This window comes from Eleutherodactylus coqui, chromosome 5 (genome assembly GCF_035609145.1).
Source record: "Eleutherodactylus coqui strain aEleCoq1 chromosome 5, aEleCoq1.hap1, whole genome shotgun sequence".
In the NCBI taxonomy this organism is placed as follows: Eukaryota; Metazoa; Chordata; class Amphibia; order Anura; family Eleutherodactylidae; genus Eleutherodactylus; species Eleutherodactylus coqui.
In genome coordinates, this window is record NC_089841.1 from 241,650,312 (window position 1) to 241,669,235 (window position 18,924).

General features: G+C 44.2%; 1 protein-coding gene across 1 annotated transcript in view; it reads left to right on the forward strand.

The window, feature by feature from the left end:
- GRIN3A (glutamate ionotropic receptor NMDA type subunit 3A) overlaps positions 1-18,924 on the forward strand; it is a 349,904-nt gene that overhangs the window by 254,513 nt on the left and 76,467 nt on the right. The window contains exons 4-5 of the mRNA XM_066604389.1: positions 2,995-3,140; positions 18,089-18,204. Of these exons, the coding sequence (XP_066460486.1) occupies positions 2,995-3,140; positions 18,089-18,204 (262 nt within the window). The remainder of the gene's footprint in view (positions 1-2,994; positions 3,141-18,088; positions 18,205-18,924) is intronic.

Below are 18,924 nucleotides of genomic sequence, written 5' to 3' on the forward strand. Positions count from 1 at the left end.
GTGCACTTCTTCTCCATTTACTGAACAACTATTACTCTTGTGTAAAAGCAAGGATCGATAGTCATTATAGCTGAGCGGGTATTCTCGCTAAGGCACGTTACTCGAGCGAGTAGTGCCTTAGCTGAGTATCTCTCCGCTCGTCTCTAAAGATTCGGGGGCCGGTGCAGGTGACAGGTGAGTTGCGGCGGGGAGCGGGGGAGCGGCGGGAGAGAGGGAGATCTCCCCTCCGTTCCTCCCCGCTCTCTCCCGCCGCTCCCCGACCCCCGCCAGGCCCCGAATCTTTAGAGACGAGCGGGGAGATACTCGGTAAAGGCACTACTCGCTCGAGTAATGTGCCTTAGCGAGTATACTCGCTCATCTCTAATAGTCATCCCATGGAAAGTTACCCTTATACGTGGGATTTGTCTGCTATTGTAGCTCAGCATAATTCAAATTACCAATGCTGGATGCCACAGTGCCAGACATGGCTCATCAACAATGGTGGCATTGTTCATGGAAATATAGCAGTTTCTTTTTTCTACTTTCAGGCAGCCACAATGTTCTGCACTCATGCCTTTCATTATCAGAACACTGACTAACCTTGGCAAGATCAACACTAAGTCAAAAATTGGCTCTTTATTCAAAGTTATGCAAGCTAGTTCCTAATGCATTCATACTTGTGCTGTTTATCAGTGTTAGGAGTTCAAACTTACATTAAAACTTGTCCATAAATACGCCTTATGAGTTACGCATCAGTGACAAGAAAATGTATCCTCAATATCATCTGACCATTCATCTGAATAACAGCCATTGTTTCTTCACATACATTTAATCATAATACTTCTTTAAATACATTTAATCTGAATACATTCTTGGATGATTTGCTTTCTTCCTGACCTAGTTACAACTGATTTACAATTCCTTGTTATGTAGTTCACAAAAAGTATTATGTATTTCTGTGTTTAAAGATAAAATATACCATTGTTGCTGTTTGCTTTGTTTATTTGTAAACAGTAAGGCCATGCTCACACAAGGGGGTCGGATTCCACATGCAGAAGGTTCGCAGCAGATTCTGGCTGTGAGCCCGGCCGGTAATACAATGTACGGCACTTGACTGTATTGCATATGACTGTGGAGGCTCGCAGGCGTCATGCGCAGTACAGTTTGTGTACCCGCAGCCCATTTGCAATGTTATATGCATATGGGCTTTGGGTCGCATGCCTCCATTGACATCAATAGAGCATGCTGCGATTTTTCTCCTGCTTGCGGAATTCGCAATTTGTACCCGCAAGTAAGATGGAAAATTCAAAAGCGGTTGCCTTTCAATGCCCGTGTTTTACCGTGAATCATTCACATGGACACTGATCACGTATTCTGCAATTCAAATACGGTAATACAAGACTGGCCTAACCCGCACAGTTACCTTGGGTACTGGTGTATCTTGTCTCCACCAGAAGTATGTGTGGAGACCTAGTACTGGGCTGTACCCGCCCACTGTACACCCAGAAGTTAGGGATTGGCTGCCTGGGACTGAGGTTTGCCTTGGATGGAGGGTTAGTTTAAGTGTTAGGCTTACATTATTAGCATTTTACACTTAATAATGTAAGCCTAGCACTGAAACTAACCCTAACCCTCCGTACAAGGCAATCCGCACCCGGCAGTTTACCGTCATGTCGGGCGACAGCTGTTGTCCATGCCTGTGCGGCGGGGGGAGGATCGTGAAGCATACTCACAGCGGTCCCTGGGGAGACCAGTAGCACGCATGGCAGCTTGGAGGGGAGAGCAGCAGGGACCCCAGTGATAGCGCTCCCAGCTGCAGCGGTTGCAAGGGGAACGGGAGCCCACATTGTCAGTGCGGTGGGGAGAGGAGGCTGCAGCAGATTTACAGCAGTACCCGTCGGGAGCGGCCAAGCGGTGGGACGGGAGTGGAGGTGGGAGTCAGCCGAGGAGAGCAGCAGGGAGCTCAGTGACAGCAGTCCCAGCTTCAGCAGCGTCCGCAGGCTGCACGGGAGCAGTGTCCTCCCTGCCACAGTACTACCCAATCAGAAGCTAGGGGCGTGACAGGAGCATTCCTTCCTGCTAAGTGCTGCCACACCCCTAGCTTCCGGTGTCAACAAGGTACAACAGTACCATTACCTTGTTCATGGCAAAAACAGTGTATTGTTAGCTTCTAGTCTACTGGTTACTAATTCTTGCGTAACAGTCTGCATAGCATTTAATTCATGTAGGTGTGATAAGGAGCAGGTCTGCAGTACGACAAGCTCCCTAGGAGTTTGGTGGCACATTAAGAAAAATGACATTAACCTTTTACAAGCCAAATTTCTTTTACAAAAAGTAGCTGAATTTTTTTACGAAAGTGGTAAAATTTAGGCCACTAAAAAAAATTGAAAAGTAATGATCTCATCTGGAAGCATTGGCATGTAAAAGGTTTTAGCCTACTAACAAAATGACTATGACATTAGTTAGTAGATTAACCTTCTGTTAAATACATTTACATACAGATGTGTAGAATCAATGAGTTCATAGGGCTTTCTGACTTCATGCTAAACTATTTCAAAACCATAAACAACACATAATATCATGATGCATGGTGCCAGACGACATGCTGAGCTCTGCTACATCTCAAGGTTGACTTGTTACTGTATATAGCCTCACAAACCAGATGACTTTTTGCACATATTTAATAGCATCACTCAAGAAACTAGCTCCGCCATTCAGTCAGTACTCTGCTTGCCGTGATAATATTACAGTTGGTAAATAGCAAATTACATGTTCAGCTCCCTTACAAAATATGACATTAAAGCATAAATGGTTGAGCAGTTGCAGTCTACAATATGTTGGTGTTTTCCGTATTTTTCCACTGGTTTGGGGCTGTGCTTTGAATGTATCTCTTGTATGTATCTGTAGTCTTTCAAATGTCATTTCATTTTCAATTGTCATTTATGTAACAAAAAGAAAATGCCATCTCTGATTATTCTATAATAAGGCAATAACAATATAATCCGTGTTTTATAGCTTCATCATCCCTCCCAAGGGTTCCGCTTTGGAACAGTAAAAGAGAGCAGTGCTGAAGACTATGTAAAGAAGAGCTTCCCGGAGATGCATGAATACATGAGGAGATATAACACCCCATCTACATCTGACGGAGTCGCATTTCTGAAGTAATTGGCATCTATTTTACTCGATTATTTGTTAGTCTACATAGGTTAACTGTGTTTCTTCTTAAACTGTTATTTAAAGCCTCGCAATACTTTACACCTGCTTAGTGCAAACTACAATACATTTGAGATATAAGATGATTATGAAGAGAAGAGAATCTTAGTACAATGTCCTTATTCCAGGAGGGTGTTGGGTAGTAAACGTGTAGAACAGTAGTAGTCTTATGCCAGACAAAGCCATACACTTGAAGCTCCTGGGGCCCTTGAATATCAGGCAAATATCATGAAACATGTATCAAATCTCTGATTTTCCCATTATAACTTTGCTTGTCTTGGAGGTGCAGCCATTGGATCCTTTTGGCATAAGGGCTCAAGACTGATTGAACCCTCTACACCCTATAACTTTTATCTGCAAGTCACCGCAAAGGAGAAAAAACAGCTGCTTAAAAATACTTCTTCTATTCCAAAAAATCCATAAAATTACAAATGGCAGGTGCCGTGTAACATCATGTCTACCTAAGACGCGTTTCAAAAGACACGTCTTTCTTGATCATAGCTTTAGAAACGTGTCTGAGCATAAGACATGGTGTTACACGGTACCCACCATTTGTAATTTTATGGAGTTTGTGGAATAAAAGAAGTGTTTTTAAAGAGTTGGTTTTTCTCCTTTGCTGTTGCTATATAAGCGGTTTGACTCACGGTCAGCCTAAGCTCCTGAGAACCTTCAAGCTAAACCGGGGTAAATACTACTTACTAACCAGATGAAGATAACGTTGCGTTATGTATTTTGGACTGCCAGGAAAAGGCTACTTCCAATGAGCTTGATTGAATCACACCCATCCTTGCCGACATTCAGGACACTATTGCAGGGGTTCTACAAGCTTCTTCATACCTCCTTTTTTTGCAGCCACCCCGGGTGCTAAATTTCAAGCTGCTTCATGTATTGACACTTTGTAATCTGCATTTAGATTTATGCAGAACACTTTAAAAGGGGGGTTTCCATCTCATAAAGTGATCACTGAAGGAACGAATGAATGGACCACCCAGTAGTCCTGAGAATGAAGGGAGCGCTACAAACAATGCAGTGATGCAGATGAAAAGTCATCCTTAAATTAGCCATGCAGCCCTTCATTCTCAGGATTAGTGGAGGTTCTGGCAGAGGAATCTCCACCAATAGGAAAGTGATGGCGTAACCTAGTGATACAATAATGCTACAACTGTAGATCACAGCTAATATACCTAGCAGGTACCGTATTTTCCGGCGTAAAGGACGACCTTTTAACCCAGGAAAATCTTCTCCAAAGTCAGGGGTCGTTTTATATGCAGGGTATAAGCTGTAGAATAAAAAATAAATAAATACTCACCTCCCACAGCCTTCTGCGGCACTGCTGCAGGCTGTCCCTCCCTCCTCCTCGCCGACAGAGCATTGCTTTCTGGATGCAGGGCTTGAATGCCCCGCCTCCAGAAAGCTAATGCTCTGATTGGCTAACTCAGCGTGGCGTCAGCCAATGAAAGATGGCGCTGCGTTAGCCAATCACAGCCATTCAATGATGTCATAACTATTGCAATCTGTGCACAGGGATGATGGTGGCAGTAAAATTATAAGGGTTGAGCACCTGTATGGAGTGCTCTCGGCATTGTGACCTGATCCTTGCATGGCATCGTACATACTGTGAAACATGTTGGAAGAGCACTGAGTGATGTTTTAATTTCTGCAATGTAGATGCCTTAGAGTTAGGACATTAGTACATGATATAGTGATTTGAGGCCAGGCTCCAAGTCAACTCTTTGACTGTATAATAACACAACAGGCTAAGAATCACAGAGCATGCAGTAATTCACTACAGGATTTAATAAAAAGCGATTGTGCTAACTGCCTACATACATCTAGAAAGAAGGAACAATCCCTTTAAGATTTAACAATAGCTCCACACAGACATACTGTACAGGTTTAAATGGATTGTCCAGGAACAAGAACATAGTAAGCAAGGGAAGGCAACTTGGTGGAAACATCTCAACTTCACAAACTCCTAGAGCCTGACACTTGGAAAGTAGGATATTAGGGTTAACCACAGCTGCTCTGGAATTTTTAGGTTTTGAGTAGAGTTAGGCTTTAATGGAATGTTTAATATTGTGATATCAGATGATATTACATTGTTATCTTTTTAGACCAATTATATTACTTTCTATTAATAATTTTGTATAGCATTGTTCTAAAAAAATACATATTGAATGCCTAAACACAGATGACACTTGGAATGTTTTATCCTCAGCATTTTTCTTAATTTTTATCAACATTTGTTGTTCTTCTTACAGTCAAGTACTGATCTCTAATGATCCTTTTCATGGATAGATAATCTGACTATGCTGTTGACCACCGACCATCCTTGAACATGTCGGCAGTGCTCGTTGCCTCCATGTGCACAAACAGATTATGTGATCCTTGTGGAAAACCAATCGTTAACACAATAATTTGTCCCCATGCAGCTTTCATTGATTGGCTGCACATCTCCCTACTTACATGGGAAGATGTAATGAGCTGTAATGCAGTCCTAAGCTCTCACTCACAACCTGAAGGTTTAGGTAGCCATCTCAAGGTTTACTCAGCCTTCCATCCTTCCAAGGTCGGTAAAATGAGTACCCAGTTTGGTGGGGGTGGGATAAATTACCTAATAGCACTGTGGAATAAGTTGGCGCTATACAAATAACAAGATTTTTTTTTTTTAACATGTGCACCCGAGCAGTAATGATGTCTATGCTTACATAAATGAGCTGATTAGCTAACGAACAAGTATTTTCTCATCCTTTGATTCTTGGTCCATTTAGAGGCCTGACTGTTGGGTGAACTAGTATTCTGAGGAACGCTCTGGCCCCCAAATTAGCCTCTGCAAAAAAACCATAAGTGTCTTAGCTCACCTGCCGTGTCAGATTGGGACTTGGGTGATGTCACTGTGTCAGTCCAGGCCCTCATGATCTGCATGCTGGTGCATTCTCAATGTCATTCTGGCATTGGGTGCCAACATAAGCACTTCTCTGTAAGTGTATGGAGGAACTGGTTGTGTGGGAATTGAGTGTGTCCCAGCTGGCCAATCAGTGCTTGCCTGTACACATTTATTCCGGCTTCTCCTCACTGAGCTAATACTTCTTTGAAGGTTTTTCTGGTCAAGTCAGCAGCTCCTGTTCTGTTTCACAATTCAGATAAGTCTGTTAAAAGTTACAAGACAGATAACATAAACACCGATCTCCTCACTAATTGACTTTATATCTGATTTCTTGTGTTCTTTTGTAATATCTATCCCACACATATTGTTATTCTGTATCACAACCATTATTCCTGTTTCTAATTAGAGAGAGAGTCAGGGTTGCCCCAGGTTCCTGGCATGGGGTTGCCCTCATCATGCTGAGTTGTCTGCTTCTAGGTAGAGTCTCCTTGCATCAGTAGGTTAGGGTCAGGGTTCCCGTTCTCCCATTTTCTCTAGTTTAGCTATTAATAAATTGTGTTATCCACGTTAGAATATTCTTTGTATATCGATCCTTTTAGGACAATAAATTATGTGTGATCGAGGTTAGCTTTTTGGCATCCAGCTGAGATGTAACAATAAGTCTTCGATGTGTGAGTAATACTTTGGCAGTAATATGCCGAAGTGCTCTGGATATTGCTGTATATCTGTATGCAGGCTGCTGGTTGGACTGTACGAAGAAAAAATGAAAGAAATCATGTTAAACTCAGCCCTTAAAGGGAATGTCTTATATATCGGATTTTCCTTTGTTAATTAGATGTAAGTCTGTAGAAAGAAAATATGTTCTTTTTTGTAATTGTTGTAGTTTTTTAATTTTTTGTTCAACCTTCCTGTATAGTCATATTTACGATACACACTTCCTTACGGTGTTGTCTACACAGACATTACAGCAGACTGTGTACACCTTACGGCAGCCTAAATGAATAGCAGTGAATTGATAGAGAAATGTCATAGACTACTACAGTCTCCAGGAAGTGTGAAGTACTGTACTGCCCCTCTGTCAGAGACCAGGGAGTGGCATGCAGAGGTTTTTTCTCTATGTTTAGCATTGTTATCTTGTCTTATCTATGCCCTAGGCTGCATTCACATGACCGTATATATTGGCTGGGTTTTCACGCCCAGCCGATTTACAGTGTCTCCCTCTGCAGTGGGAGAAGGCTGGAAGAGCCGGGAGCAGTGTTCTGAGCTCCCACCCCCTCTTTGCCTCCTCTTCACCCCCCTGCACTATTTTCAATGAGGAGAGGCTGGGCGGGGGCGGAACAAATTCCCTGGAACTTAGCCCTGTCCCCGTTCCGCCTCCTCTCATTGCAAATACTGTAGAGGGTCGGAGAGGGGGTGAAAACCCAGCCGATATACAGTCGTGTGAATGCACCCTGCAGCAGTAAAATAGAGCTGTCATTAACTCGTCTGTCCTCTACTAATATTATAATAACGCTCATCATGTGCCAGCCTATACAGCAAAGCTTAAAAATGAGCTGCGAAAAACTAAAAGTGTCAACCAATTTTGTTGGCTCAAGCGGTCAACGTGAAACCTGTACCTATTAAAAAAAATGTAATTGTATCATATATAAAGCAGTCACATATAAAGCAGTAAACAAAACATACTGATAATGGAAAAGGGATTTTAGTAACATGTTTTGTTTTTTTTTAAATCAATTTTTATTAGATTTTATAATTAATTACATACATTTGAAAGATTGCATATATATAGACAGTAAAGAAAAAGACAATATTAACTTAACTGACTTACCTACTAAGGCAAGACAGGTTGCGTAGTTGCATTCTCTGAGGATGTATTTCTGGCTAGAACAGTAACTGTCTGGACATCCCTAATATAGTCTTGCAATCAACTAACTTACTTAATATTAAGAGATTCTGTACAACCATTGTTGTTCGCGTTCTTGTTTAACTCAAAATACTGCAAGTTGGGTACAGACATCGTTTAACTTTCATCACACATGGTACAAAGACAAGGGAGCAGGGGGGGTGGGGGAGTTGGGGTGGGGGGCACGGGTAGGCGGACATACAGGGGATGTGGGGGAAGGAGGTTTGAGTTTGAGTTTGGGGGGGGAGGGACAGGTTCGCGACATTATATTTTGTTAAGGCGCTTGCTCTGCGCTTCCCATCATTCTCACCTGTTCTCCACCCGAGGTTCTCACCATGTTTGTATCTGTACACGGATGCCTTAGCATCTATTCCTCACCTCCACAGGAGACTCAGGTCAATGCTTTCCAGGGGATCCACTTTTCCACAAACCTGTCGTGTTTATTGGTTGCCCAGCTCTCAAGTTCTTCTAGATTGCAGATTAAATCAACTTTTTCTTTCCATTGATCCAGAGTAGGAGAGGTTTTCTGGAGCCAGAGGAGAGGGATCAGGGCCTTAGCTGCATCTATCAGTAGTGCTGTTAGTTTATTTTTGAATGGGTGGAAAATAGCTGATGGTCTCCAGAGGAAGATGATATCCGCTGTGAGAACGAAGTTAGGTAAGATGTTTTGAAGGGTTCCCTCGACTTCTTTCCAATAGGGGGTAATAATTGGGCATTCCCACCAAATATGTATGTAGGAGTCAACATTAGCGTCGCATCTCCAGCATTTATTGTGGGGTGCCAATTTATACGCATGTAGCCACTGTGGGGTCCTGTACCATCGTACTAGTAGTTTATAATGGCTTTCCTGAGTTAGCACACAGGGAGAGAGGCCAAATGCTGTCTTCATGATGACTTTCGTTTCCTCTGGAGTGAGGGTAATATTCAGTTCTCCTTCCCATGATAGGAGAAAGGCTGTTTTAGTAAGGGTGACTGGGGCAATGAAACATTTCTTTATTTTGGCTAATTTCCTCTGGCTCATCTCCCTCTCCTCCAGGGTTTTCTCAAAACTAGTCTTAGGTCTAGTTGATTTAAATGCTCTCTGGAATTTCTCTATAGTCTTCGTGATGTGGGCTTTCTGTACAATAGAGAGGGGGTGTTGAGGAAGGAGGGCCTCTAGTATCTCGGAGGGTTTTTTGTGGGCATGTGCTTGTAGGTCTCCTACTGTTGTCCCCTTGAATTTTTTCCATAGATTAAGTGACATCGGGTCTGAGGGAATGTTTACTAATTTACATAAAGCGCGTAAAGGCATTGCTGGAGATGGGCTAGGTGCCAGAGAGTTCCTGAGTCTTTCCCAGGTCTCGCAGGGTCCCCGGAGAAGGGGCTCACGGCCCCGTCCCCTGGACTTAAATCGGGGGGAACCAGAGCTCTTCTATTAAAGTTTTTCCATAGACTCCTTCTGCCAGTACCGCTAAAATCGGGTCTCTTCTGGGTTGACTAAGTTCCATCCAGTAACTTAATTGTGCTGCATTGTAGTTGTCCTCCATGCAAGGTAAATCCATTCCTCCCTCCCAACACCTCCTTATCATCAGGCTATGGGTTAACCGTGGCCGTTTGTGTTTCTAGACATAGTCTGAGAAAGCTTTCTTGATGGCTGTAAAGAAGGAGCTCGGAAGGAAGACTGGAAGCATGCGAATTTTGTAGAGGATTGTCGAAAGAACGTAAGATTTAAGGATGTTCTTTCTGCCAAACCAGGACACGAAGGGCAAGTCATATGCGTGAAGCATTTCGTTGATCTTAGGTATTAGGGGGCAGAAGTTGTGTATGTAAAGATCCTCAGCCCTTCTGGAGAGTTTTATGCCTAGGTAGTCAATATGAGAGTTGGACCATTTAAAGGGAGAGCTGGATTGTATCGATGTGCTTTGGGGTTCCAGAATCGAGACATTTAGGATTGTGGATTTAGAATAATTCACTTTAAAATTTGATAAAGCCCCAAATTCCTCCAGGAGTGAGACCAGTCCCGGGATCCCTTTTTCTGGTTCCGTGACGATAAACATGATATCGTCTGCGAACGCAGCGGTTGCGATAGAATAGGGGCCTATTTCGAGACCTCTAATGTCTGGGTCCTGTCTCACCCTCTGGAGGAAAGGTTCCAGTGCAAGAATAAATAGTGTTGGGGAAAGTGGGCAACCTTGGCGGGTTCCGCTACGTATGTTAAATGGGGGGGGACAGGATATCATTAACTTTCAGTCTTGCATGTGGATTGGAGTATAATGAGAAAATAGAAGCAATGAAAGGGATGGGGAAATTAAACCGTCTAAGAACTGCCTCTAGATACATCCAGCTCACCCTGTCAAATGCTTTTTCGGCATCAGTCCCCAAAAAGGCTAACGGGATCTTTCGGGATTGGGCATATCGTGCTATATGTAGCAATCGGTGGCAGTTGTCCCTTCCCTCTCTTCCTTTCACAGATCCCGCCTGTTCCCTGTCCACTAATGTGGGGATTAAATCTTCTAATCGTTTGGCTAGCAATTTTGCCCAAATCTTCACATCTACATTTATGAGCGATATAGGTCTGTAACTGCCGCATAATTCAGGATCTTTTACTTCCTTATGCAGCAGCGTGACGTGTGCTTCAAGAGACTGCTTGGGTAGGGATTTTCCTTGTAATAATGAGTTACATAAGTCCCGTAATCGGGGAACAAGAATCTTTTTGAATGATTTATAGTAGGCCAGAGATAAGCCGTCTGGTCCTGGGCTCTTTCCAGTGGGGAAAGAGTCCAAGACGCCTTCTATTTCAGCACTAGTGACTGGGGTCAATAGGTTGTCAGCTTCTGAGTCGTCCAGTTTAGGCAAGTTTAAAGCATTTAAGTAGTGATCTATCTCACTCTTTGATTTTTGCGGGACGGGATTTCTTCCTCGGCCACCCAAGTTATATAGATCAGAATAATATTTCTGAAATTCATCTGCTATTTCCGCGGTAGAGGAGGTCATCCCACCTGTTTGTGTCTTTATGGACGATATATGATTTCTCCCTCGTGCCTTTTTAATTAGCGCCGTCATGAACTTGCTTCCTTTGTTGCCATGGGCAAAAACTGTGTGTTTGAGATGCAAGCGTCTTTTATTAAATCTAGATTCTAGACTGTTTTTTAATTCCCTTCTGAGTGAGGTCAGTTCCTCTAGAATGTTTTTTGTTTGGGAGATTTTTGCTTTTTGTTCTAATTTTGCGATTTGGTTGAGTTTGTTATCTATTTCTTTTTGTTGTTGTTTTTTCATTCTTGTCCCCAACGCTATTAATAACCCCCTTATGAAGGCCTTGTGGGTTTCCCAAATAATCGGCGTTTCTGTATCTGCCTCGGAAGTCAACTGAAAGAACTCTTCCAGCAGCTCAGACAGTCGAGTTCTTTCTTCCGCCGAGTCCAGGAGTGACTCGTTTAGACGCCATCTCCATTCTTTTGGCTCTATCTTGTGGGGATCAATAGCGATGTGAAGAGGCGCATGGTCAGAAATAGTGTATCTATATATGCTTTTCCCACCCATGGAAGAAGGGAGTGTGAGACGAATAAATAATCAAGCCTCTGGAAGGAGGAGTGTACAGATGAAAAATACGTGAAGTCTTTTGTAGAAGGATGTAAGCATCTCCAAGCATCCATGACTCCCAGGTCCTGGAGTGCTCGGAGTAACGCCCTGAGTTTCCCCTGCGAGACCTGGGATCGGCCCGTTGACGCGTCTAACAGTGGATTTAGGGTCAGGTTCCAATCCCCTCCCACTAAGATCTGTCCCTCTGCAAATTGCTTCAGTATGTCTAATTGTTTCAGTAGCCATGGGACCTGATCTGAGTTAGGGGCATATAGGTTTGCGAAGGTTAATTTTATGTTGTTGAATGTACCTTTTACATAGAGGACCCTCCCCTCTCCGTCTGCGTATTGGGCTTCACATTTGAATAGAGTGGATTGGTGGAATAAAGTGGAGACCCCTTTCGATGCTGACGTAGGGTGTGCATTATGAAACTCCTGCGAAAAAAGTTTTCCTGGGAGTGACATATGTTTGTCCCCTGTAAAGTGAGTCTCCTGTAGGAAAAGGACTTTAGTACCATACCTTTTAAGTAGATGCAGAAGATTATGTCTCTTGAGAGGTGAGTTTAAACCTCGGGTGTTGAACGTAGTGATGCGGGTAGCTTCCATTTCGGTCCCTGTGAGATTTGCGCAGATAAGGTTTTCTGGTTCCTTTCTAGGATGTTGAGAACAAAATCAAGTTTAGATATCGCTATATGCAACGTATTCGTTGGGTGAGCCCGACAAATGCCCTGTGGGGAAATAGGTAAGGAGCTGTGGCGTGGGGGTGGGTAGGCAGGGAGGGATTAGGGAAACACAGAGAGGGTGTGAACAAGAGGAGAGGATATGTCAGGGGGGGTAACAATTCCAAAAACAGTGGAATACACAACGGTGCTTTTCCCTGTAGTCTCCCACAGAGGTGAAGGGCGAAACTGGTGGTCCCTCGTCACCCCTGGAGGACACGGGGGCGCGTATATGTGAGTGATCAAGTAACAAGATAAAGGAACGGGAGGGATGAGAAAGGATACGGCAACAAGCACTGTGTATCCGTTCTCACTAAGGACTTTGGCCCGATGGGTGCAGGCACTGTGGGGGCCCAGTCTAACTGATCTCTCTCTCCAAAGGAGTGAGATTAACTGTGATCTGGTGGTCATTGGCCACGACACATGCCTGGCGCAGCCATGTTTTAAAGCTATATATTTAAGTATTAGGTGCAGCCATTAAACATCTGCCGTGAGCAACGACACACCATTTCGATGTACTACTGGGGGAAATATTTGGATGGTCAGGATTGATTTAGCAAGAGAAAATATAGCGTCCAAGTTTCAAGTGTCACTCTGCATGGCCTCGTCTCTGCTCTTCTTCTTTTTGCCTCTCGGCGATTTCTGGTTTCTGACCAGCTGCCAAGACTCCGCCATGGGGAGTTGTGTGAAGTCCGGTAAGTCCGGTAGAGGCAGCCAGCATGGTAGGTCAATTTGTTCAATTCCCAGGTGTTGCCAGCTATTCTGTAAGTCTTCGGGTGATCTGATATTGAAGCGTCTGCCTTTGTAGCTGAAGCCTAGGCCGAAGGGGAATAGCCACGCATATTTAATGTTTTTCTGTTTTAGAGCCTCTAGTAGGGGGCACAGTGCCCTTCTTTTCATCAATGTGGATGGAGCCAGGTCTTGATATATTTGAATGGATGTTTCTCCGTATTGTATGTCCTGGTTGTTTCTTGCCGCTTTAAGGACAGCCAAGGTGTCTGGGAAAGATAATAATTTGCAGACTACGTCCCTAGGTGGTTCTGTGTTGGAGGGTGTCGGTCTTAGTGTTCTATGGATCCGTTCTATTGTAATAGAGGACGCTCTGTCTGGGCCAAGTAATGAGGAGAAGATTTCTAGTGCGATTTTTTCTAGGGCTTCCATGGCCCATGATTCAGGTAGTCCTTTTATACGCACATTATTACGTCTATTGCGGTTTCTAAATCTTCTTGTAAAGTGAGGATCTTGTTCAGATGATTGTGTTGTTCTTTTATTGCTTGGGACAGTTCGCATGAATGGGTTGTAATGGTGGCTGTAGTAGATTCCAGGTCGTCTAACCTCCTCCCCATACTTTTGACCTCTTCTTTTATTTCGCTGAGGTCAGCCATCACGGGACGTAGGGCTGAGGAGAGTAATTCTTTCATAAATCTCCTTGAGACTCCTCTCTCTTCCCCATCTGATGAATCTTCTGGCTCTCTGTCGGCTGTATTTGTTGCTGCATTTTGTTGGCTCTGTGTCAGTTTTCCTGGGGCATGGGGTGAGCGAGCAGGTCGGTCCTTTAGGAACCTTTGTAAATCAGATTGCCCTCTGGCCGGACGAGGGGTGTTTTGGTGGTCTCCCCCTTTTTCTTTATTAATCTTGACCATTTTTTAGTAAAGATCGCTGCTGATGTAAGCCCCGAATTGTGCTGGTGTAACGGGACTCTGGGTTCAGAGGGACATTACTATCCGCGGTCGGGCTCTGCCCCAGAAAGTGGGTTTTTCATGTAAGAGTTCTCTGAGTATTGGTGAAAAAATTGTTTGGTTGTAGAGCTTACTCAATAAGTTCCATAAAAATTGATGCAGTGCTCCTCCATGCACTTTCTGGCTGGGTGAAGCTTATGAAAGAGAGTTGCTGAATAGTAGAGCTGAGTTTGTCAGTTCCGGGAAAAATTTGAGCTATGCTCTTTCAGAGTCTTCCACCTCTTGGCTGTCTGGACACCTTTATATTGGTTAAAGTTTGTGCTTGGGAGTTGTTGAATGATAGAGCTGAATTTGTCAGATCAAGAAAAAATTAGAGCTATGCTCTTTTAAAGTCATCCACTTCCTGGTGGTTTATAGCCTTTCAAATGGATAAAGCTTGTACAGGAATCAGCTGGAGAGTAGAGCTGAGTTTGCCAGTTCCAGAAAAATTAAAGCTATACTCTTTGAAAGTCATCCACCTCCTGGTGGTTTATAGCCTTTCAAAATTGGGTAGAGCTTATATAAGAAGCAGCTGGGTAGTAGAGCTGAGTTTGTCAACTCCAGTAAAAATTAGAGCTATGCTCTTGCAGAATCATCTGCCTCTCGGTGGTTTCAGCCAGGAGGGGTGTTATTATGAGTAAGTCCCTTTTATGATGGACCCTTTTCTTCTCTTCTCCTGTGGCTTAGGGGACCGTTGGGGGGGAGGGAAAATGGTGGCAACTTTGGGCGGGAAACGAGGGAGCCCAGTAACAATGCGAAGATGGAGTTCCCGCCAGTGGAGAGGGAGAGGAGGGGGGGGGGGGGGGGGCGCTTTATGAGTATTGCAGCGGTCGCACTTATTCCCCCAGCATGAAGTGTGGATGGGTTCTCCCACTCCTCTCCTCCCACGGTTGGCCCCTGCTATATTCTCGTCGGTGCTTGTCAGCAGTAGCGGGGGGGAATGGGTGCAGCGCCCGCGCCATGCGTTCCCGCTCTCGAGTTCTCCGCAGCTGGGGGGAGGAGGCCGGTGATGGTGTCGGGGTCCCCGATGTCTCCGGTGGTGAGATCAACGGTCCCTCTGTCTTTACAGACCTGTCGTCCGCTCCCTCGGCTCACGCCTGAGGTGGGCTCAGGATACTGTAGGGTTGTGCAGGCTTTTAGCAAATTCAGCTCTGCTGCTCCACTGTCCTGCAGCCTGTGCCTGTTCAGTGTGCTGCTTGATTCAGCAGCTAGTTGCCTCAATGTGGTTAGTGTCTCCACTCTCCCCCTTCTGGAGGTCTCTGGGCCACGTTCCCCCTAGGGTCTCTCTGTGCTGCTCCTTGTCCTTTCTGCCCCTCTCCTTGTTGTTTGCAGTCTCTGGTCTCCCCAGCACCCTCTGCTCCCTCCCAGAGTCTCTCACCTCCCCTCTGGTGTTGCCTCCTTTCCTGCTGGTCTTCTGGTTGTTTTGCCCTGGCTCCTGCTGTCCCTCTGCTTGGTCCTGTTGCTCTCTGCTGTGGGTTTTCCACAACTCTAGCCTGGGGATTCACCCAGTGAGTAGGCCGCGATTTCTGAGAAGCTGCTAGAGACCTCTAACTGGTCTCTTTTTGTAGGTCTCGCTGCTGTGGTGCCGGCGCTGTGCTTTTCTGCTCGATTGGAGGCCTCAGGTGAGCTCAAAACCCCCCGAAAATGCTCTGCACTCAGGAGCTCCTAAAATGGCGCCCGCTCCCGCCGCTGCCTAAACCACGCCCCCCTCTAGTAACATGTTTGTCATGATTTTGGCACTGGATTGGAGTCTCGGGTGGTAGCCAGCAAGGGCGGGCAATGTGGTCTGGCATGCTGGGGGTTGGTACACAGGGAGGGTAATGCAGTAGAGAGGATTCAGCAGATATGTAGTCAGGAGCAAGCCAGGGATCTGTACACGAAGAGGGCATTGCACTACAGAGGATTCAGCTAAGATGTAGTCTGGAACAACCCAGCTGTCAGAATACAATCTTTTTAAAAGGGAGCGGGTAGAGATAGAAGCTAGGTTAAAGGCTGAGGGTTCAGAGCAGAATAAACACACACTGAGGGTGTGGCAGGGCCAGGCTTTTATAGTGTGCCTAATCAAAAGAATGGGATTGAGCTAGACAGGTAAACAGGAATTGGATTACTGGAGTAAGGAACATGAGGCCAGGTTTATGCAGGGGAGCTATCCAAAGGGCTGGATAGCTCACTAGGAAGAGCTGCCGCCTGGAGTACAGAAGCTCCCGGGTTCAATGTTATTGCCTGATGACAAATCTAGTTTTTCTCTACAGGGTCTGGAGTTCTAGCAATGGAGGCTAATGGATTATTATGTAAACTGGCATGGCTAACTGTTAAAGATAACAGCTGATTCAATGTTCAATGTCTTTTCAATATACAACCATGTCAGCCTGGATGAAATTTATCAAACTATTCTCAAATCATGTTACTGTGACTTACAAAAGAAGTTTCAGAGGACATGGACATGTCACTGGGTATAGGACCATTGAGAACTGAGTAAAGTTTGAATGACCTAATGAAAGCTGCTTCTTTCCGCATCTTTTTCATGGAAGGGACATAATTTGATCCAAGCAGCGTGAATTTACAGACACATCCAATGTGTGTCAATATTTCAGGCTAACAGTTGTGAAATTGTGGAGAATATTATCTTGATACTCATCAGGTCCTCTGATACCAATTAGGCCATCTTTAAACAGCAGTTTTCGCTTGAACATATTGCTGACCAAGGTCGTCCTTTACCCTGATTGATACTTAAATTCTCATAGTATCATCTCCCACGGGTCAGATCATTATAAAATGGCTCAGACTATATCTTTTACTTGTTTCTTTGGCCTTCTCAAAATATTAAAATTACAGAACATCTTTGGAAGGTGCTAGGAAGGCTTTTGTGTGCTAAGTCTATGCTGTCATCTAATGCGCTTCGGATGCAAATTCCAAGCTGTATCCTTGTACGGCGCTGATGCTTCACATATCTATTATGGATTTCTAAATTAAGATGAAAATAAAAATAAAAAAATCGATGCATAATGTAAAACTGCAACCTGCTAGTGTTTGCCTTAGGCCGGCTTCACGCAGGGATATTAGCAAGCGTATTTCTGCACGCAATACGCGGAGAATAGAAGCCATTAATTTCAATGGGTTTGTTCACATGTGCACATTTTTCCTGCACACTTTTATCGCTCAAAAAAAAAAATATCGCATCATGTTCTATTTTTCGGCGATTTGCGCACCACAAGTCCCCATAGAAGCCAATGGGAATGCACAAATGCGCACACAATAAGAGATGCATGAAAAACTGCATAATTGCACTGGATATAGAACACATCTTAAACTAATTAGACTAATTAGCCATTTCATTGGCTAATTAGTCTATTTTTCTGCAAGCACAATTGTGCAAACTTGCCAGGGCAAACAGTTAAACATGCGAATGTGCACGCGAAAAAAAGCAATGTTCTTTCCGCAAAAAAACATGATGCTCATGCATATGCAAATATGCATATGCTTGTGTGAAGCCGAGTTTAGACTGAGCGAACACGAACGTATTTGAATTGCGTACTACGCGCGCATAAAATGTGGTAAATGATAGTACGTTAATTTCATTGTTCCATTCAAACTTGCTTATATTTATTGCAGACGGATTAACAGTTTGTAGACATTTGTGTTACTGTTTATATGTTGTGTTGTCTTACATGTTTGACGATCCCATAGAATTCTCTCGAAATGCCCGCAGCAGACCACACGGATATTTCCACAGCAGAAAGGCTGCCTTAAAACGTGCGCCGTTTGGCGGGGGTTTAAAGTGGCTTTTCTACCTGTATTCTGCTGCGGGAATCTCTCCCCATAGAGAGAAAAGCGGCCACAGCGGAAGCAGCGATACAATTGACATGTCGCGGATTTGAATTTCATAACGCATGTCAGTTTCCGCGCGGCTTGCCCGCAGTTGACTGTCGGCGGTGTGTGAAGGACATTTTTGTAAATCTCGTCCACTTTGCTGGTTAGTCTCCGGTTTAAGCAGGCAGGTGGGATTTCCATGTGAACCCAGCCGTTTTGTTGCTGTTTGCACATGGCGATAGTATTCACTACATTCATAGAGACGAAATTAAACTTTATTCTCTTATCATTGCTGCTAACAGGAACGATCCAGAAACATTGGATGCTTTCATCATGGACAAAGCTCTCCTGGACTATGAAGTCTCCATTGATGCTGAATGCAAGTTACTGACCGTTGGAAAGCCATTCGCAATTGAAGGTGCAGATAATATTTTTATCTATGTTTACACTTGCTATAAACTGTTATGTACGAAATGCCATCATTGTTTCAGGCAGCATGTTTAATATTAATGAATATGTTTTGTTCCAAGTGGGCAGCTTCATTCCCTGCAGATTGATTCGGTACTAAGGGTTAGAATTCAGACAATGAGAATGTACCAAAATAATCTAATTGATCTGCCATTAAGGGCTTATTCACAAGGGTGAGCATGATATTGGGTCAAGAAGCTCAACCCAATATCACGCCTGCCAATGTGCGTCTTTGATTCTAATTTGCATTGCATCGCTTCTGTGATATTGCAATCTTTACGTGTGAAGTCCATTCACTTTAATTGGAAACATTGCATCGCACTCACATGCACATCACGCAGAATGCGAGTTCCACGCATTGGCTTTTAATGCCCCATTGAAAACAATGGGCGAGGCGTTCCGAGGGAACTCCCAAAGATAGAGCATGCTGTGATTTTTTTTTTTCCTTGCAGCATCGCCCATGTGAATGAATTCATTCAAAAGGATTGATTTCACATTCCGGCGAGTTTTGCGCACAACGCATAGCACAAAAATTGCAGGAGAATATCACTTGAGATCAGTAGTTTGTTCTGTCCGCTTATACGGCCGTGATTATCACAGGTATGTAGCGGGAGAAAAACACGTCCATGTATTTTTGCCCTCAGTCAGACCCTTTTTAAATTTCCTATTG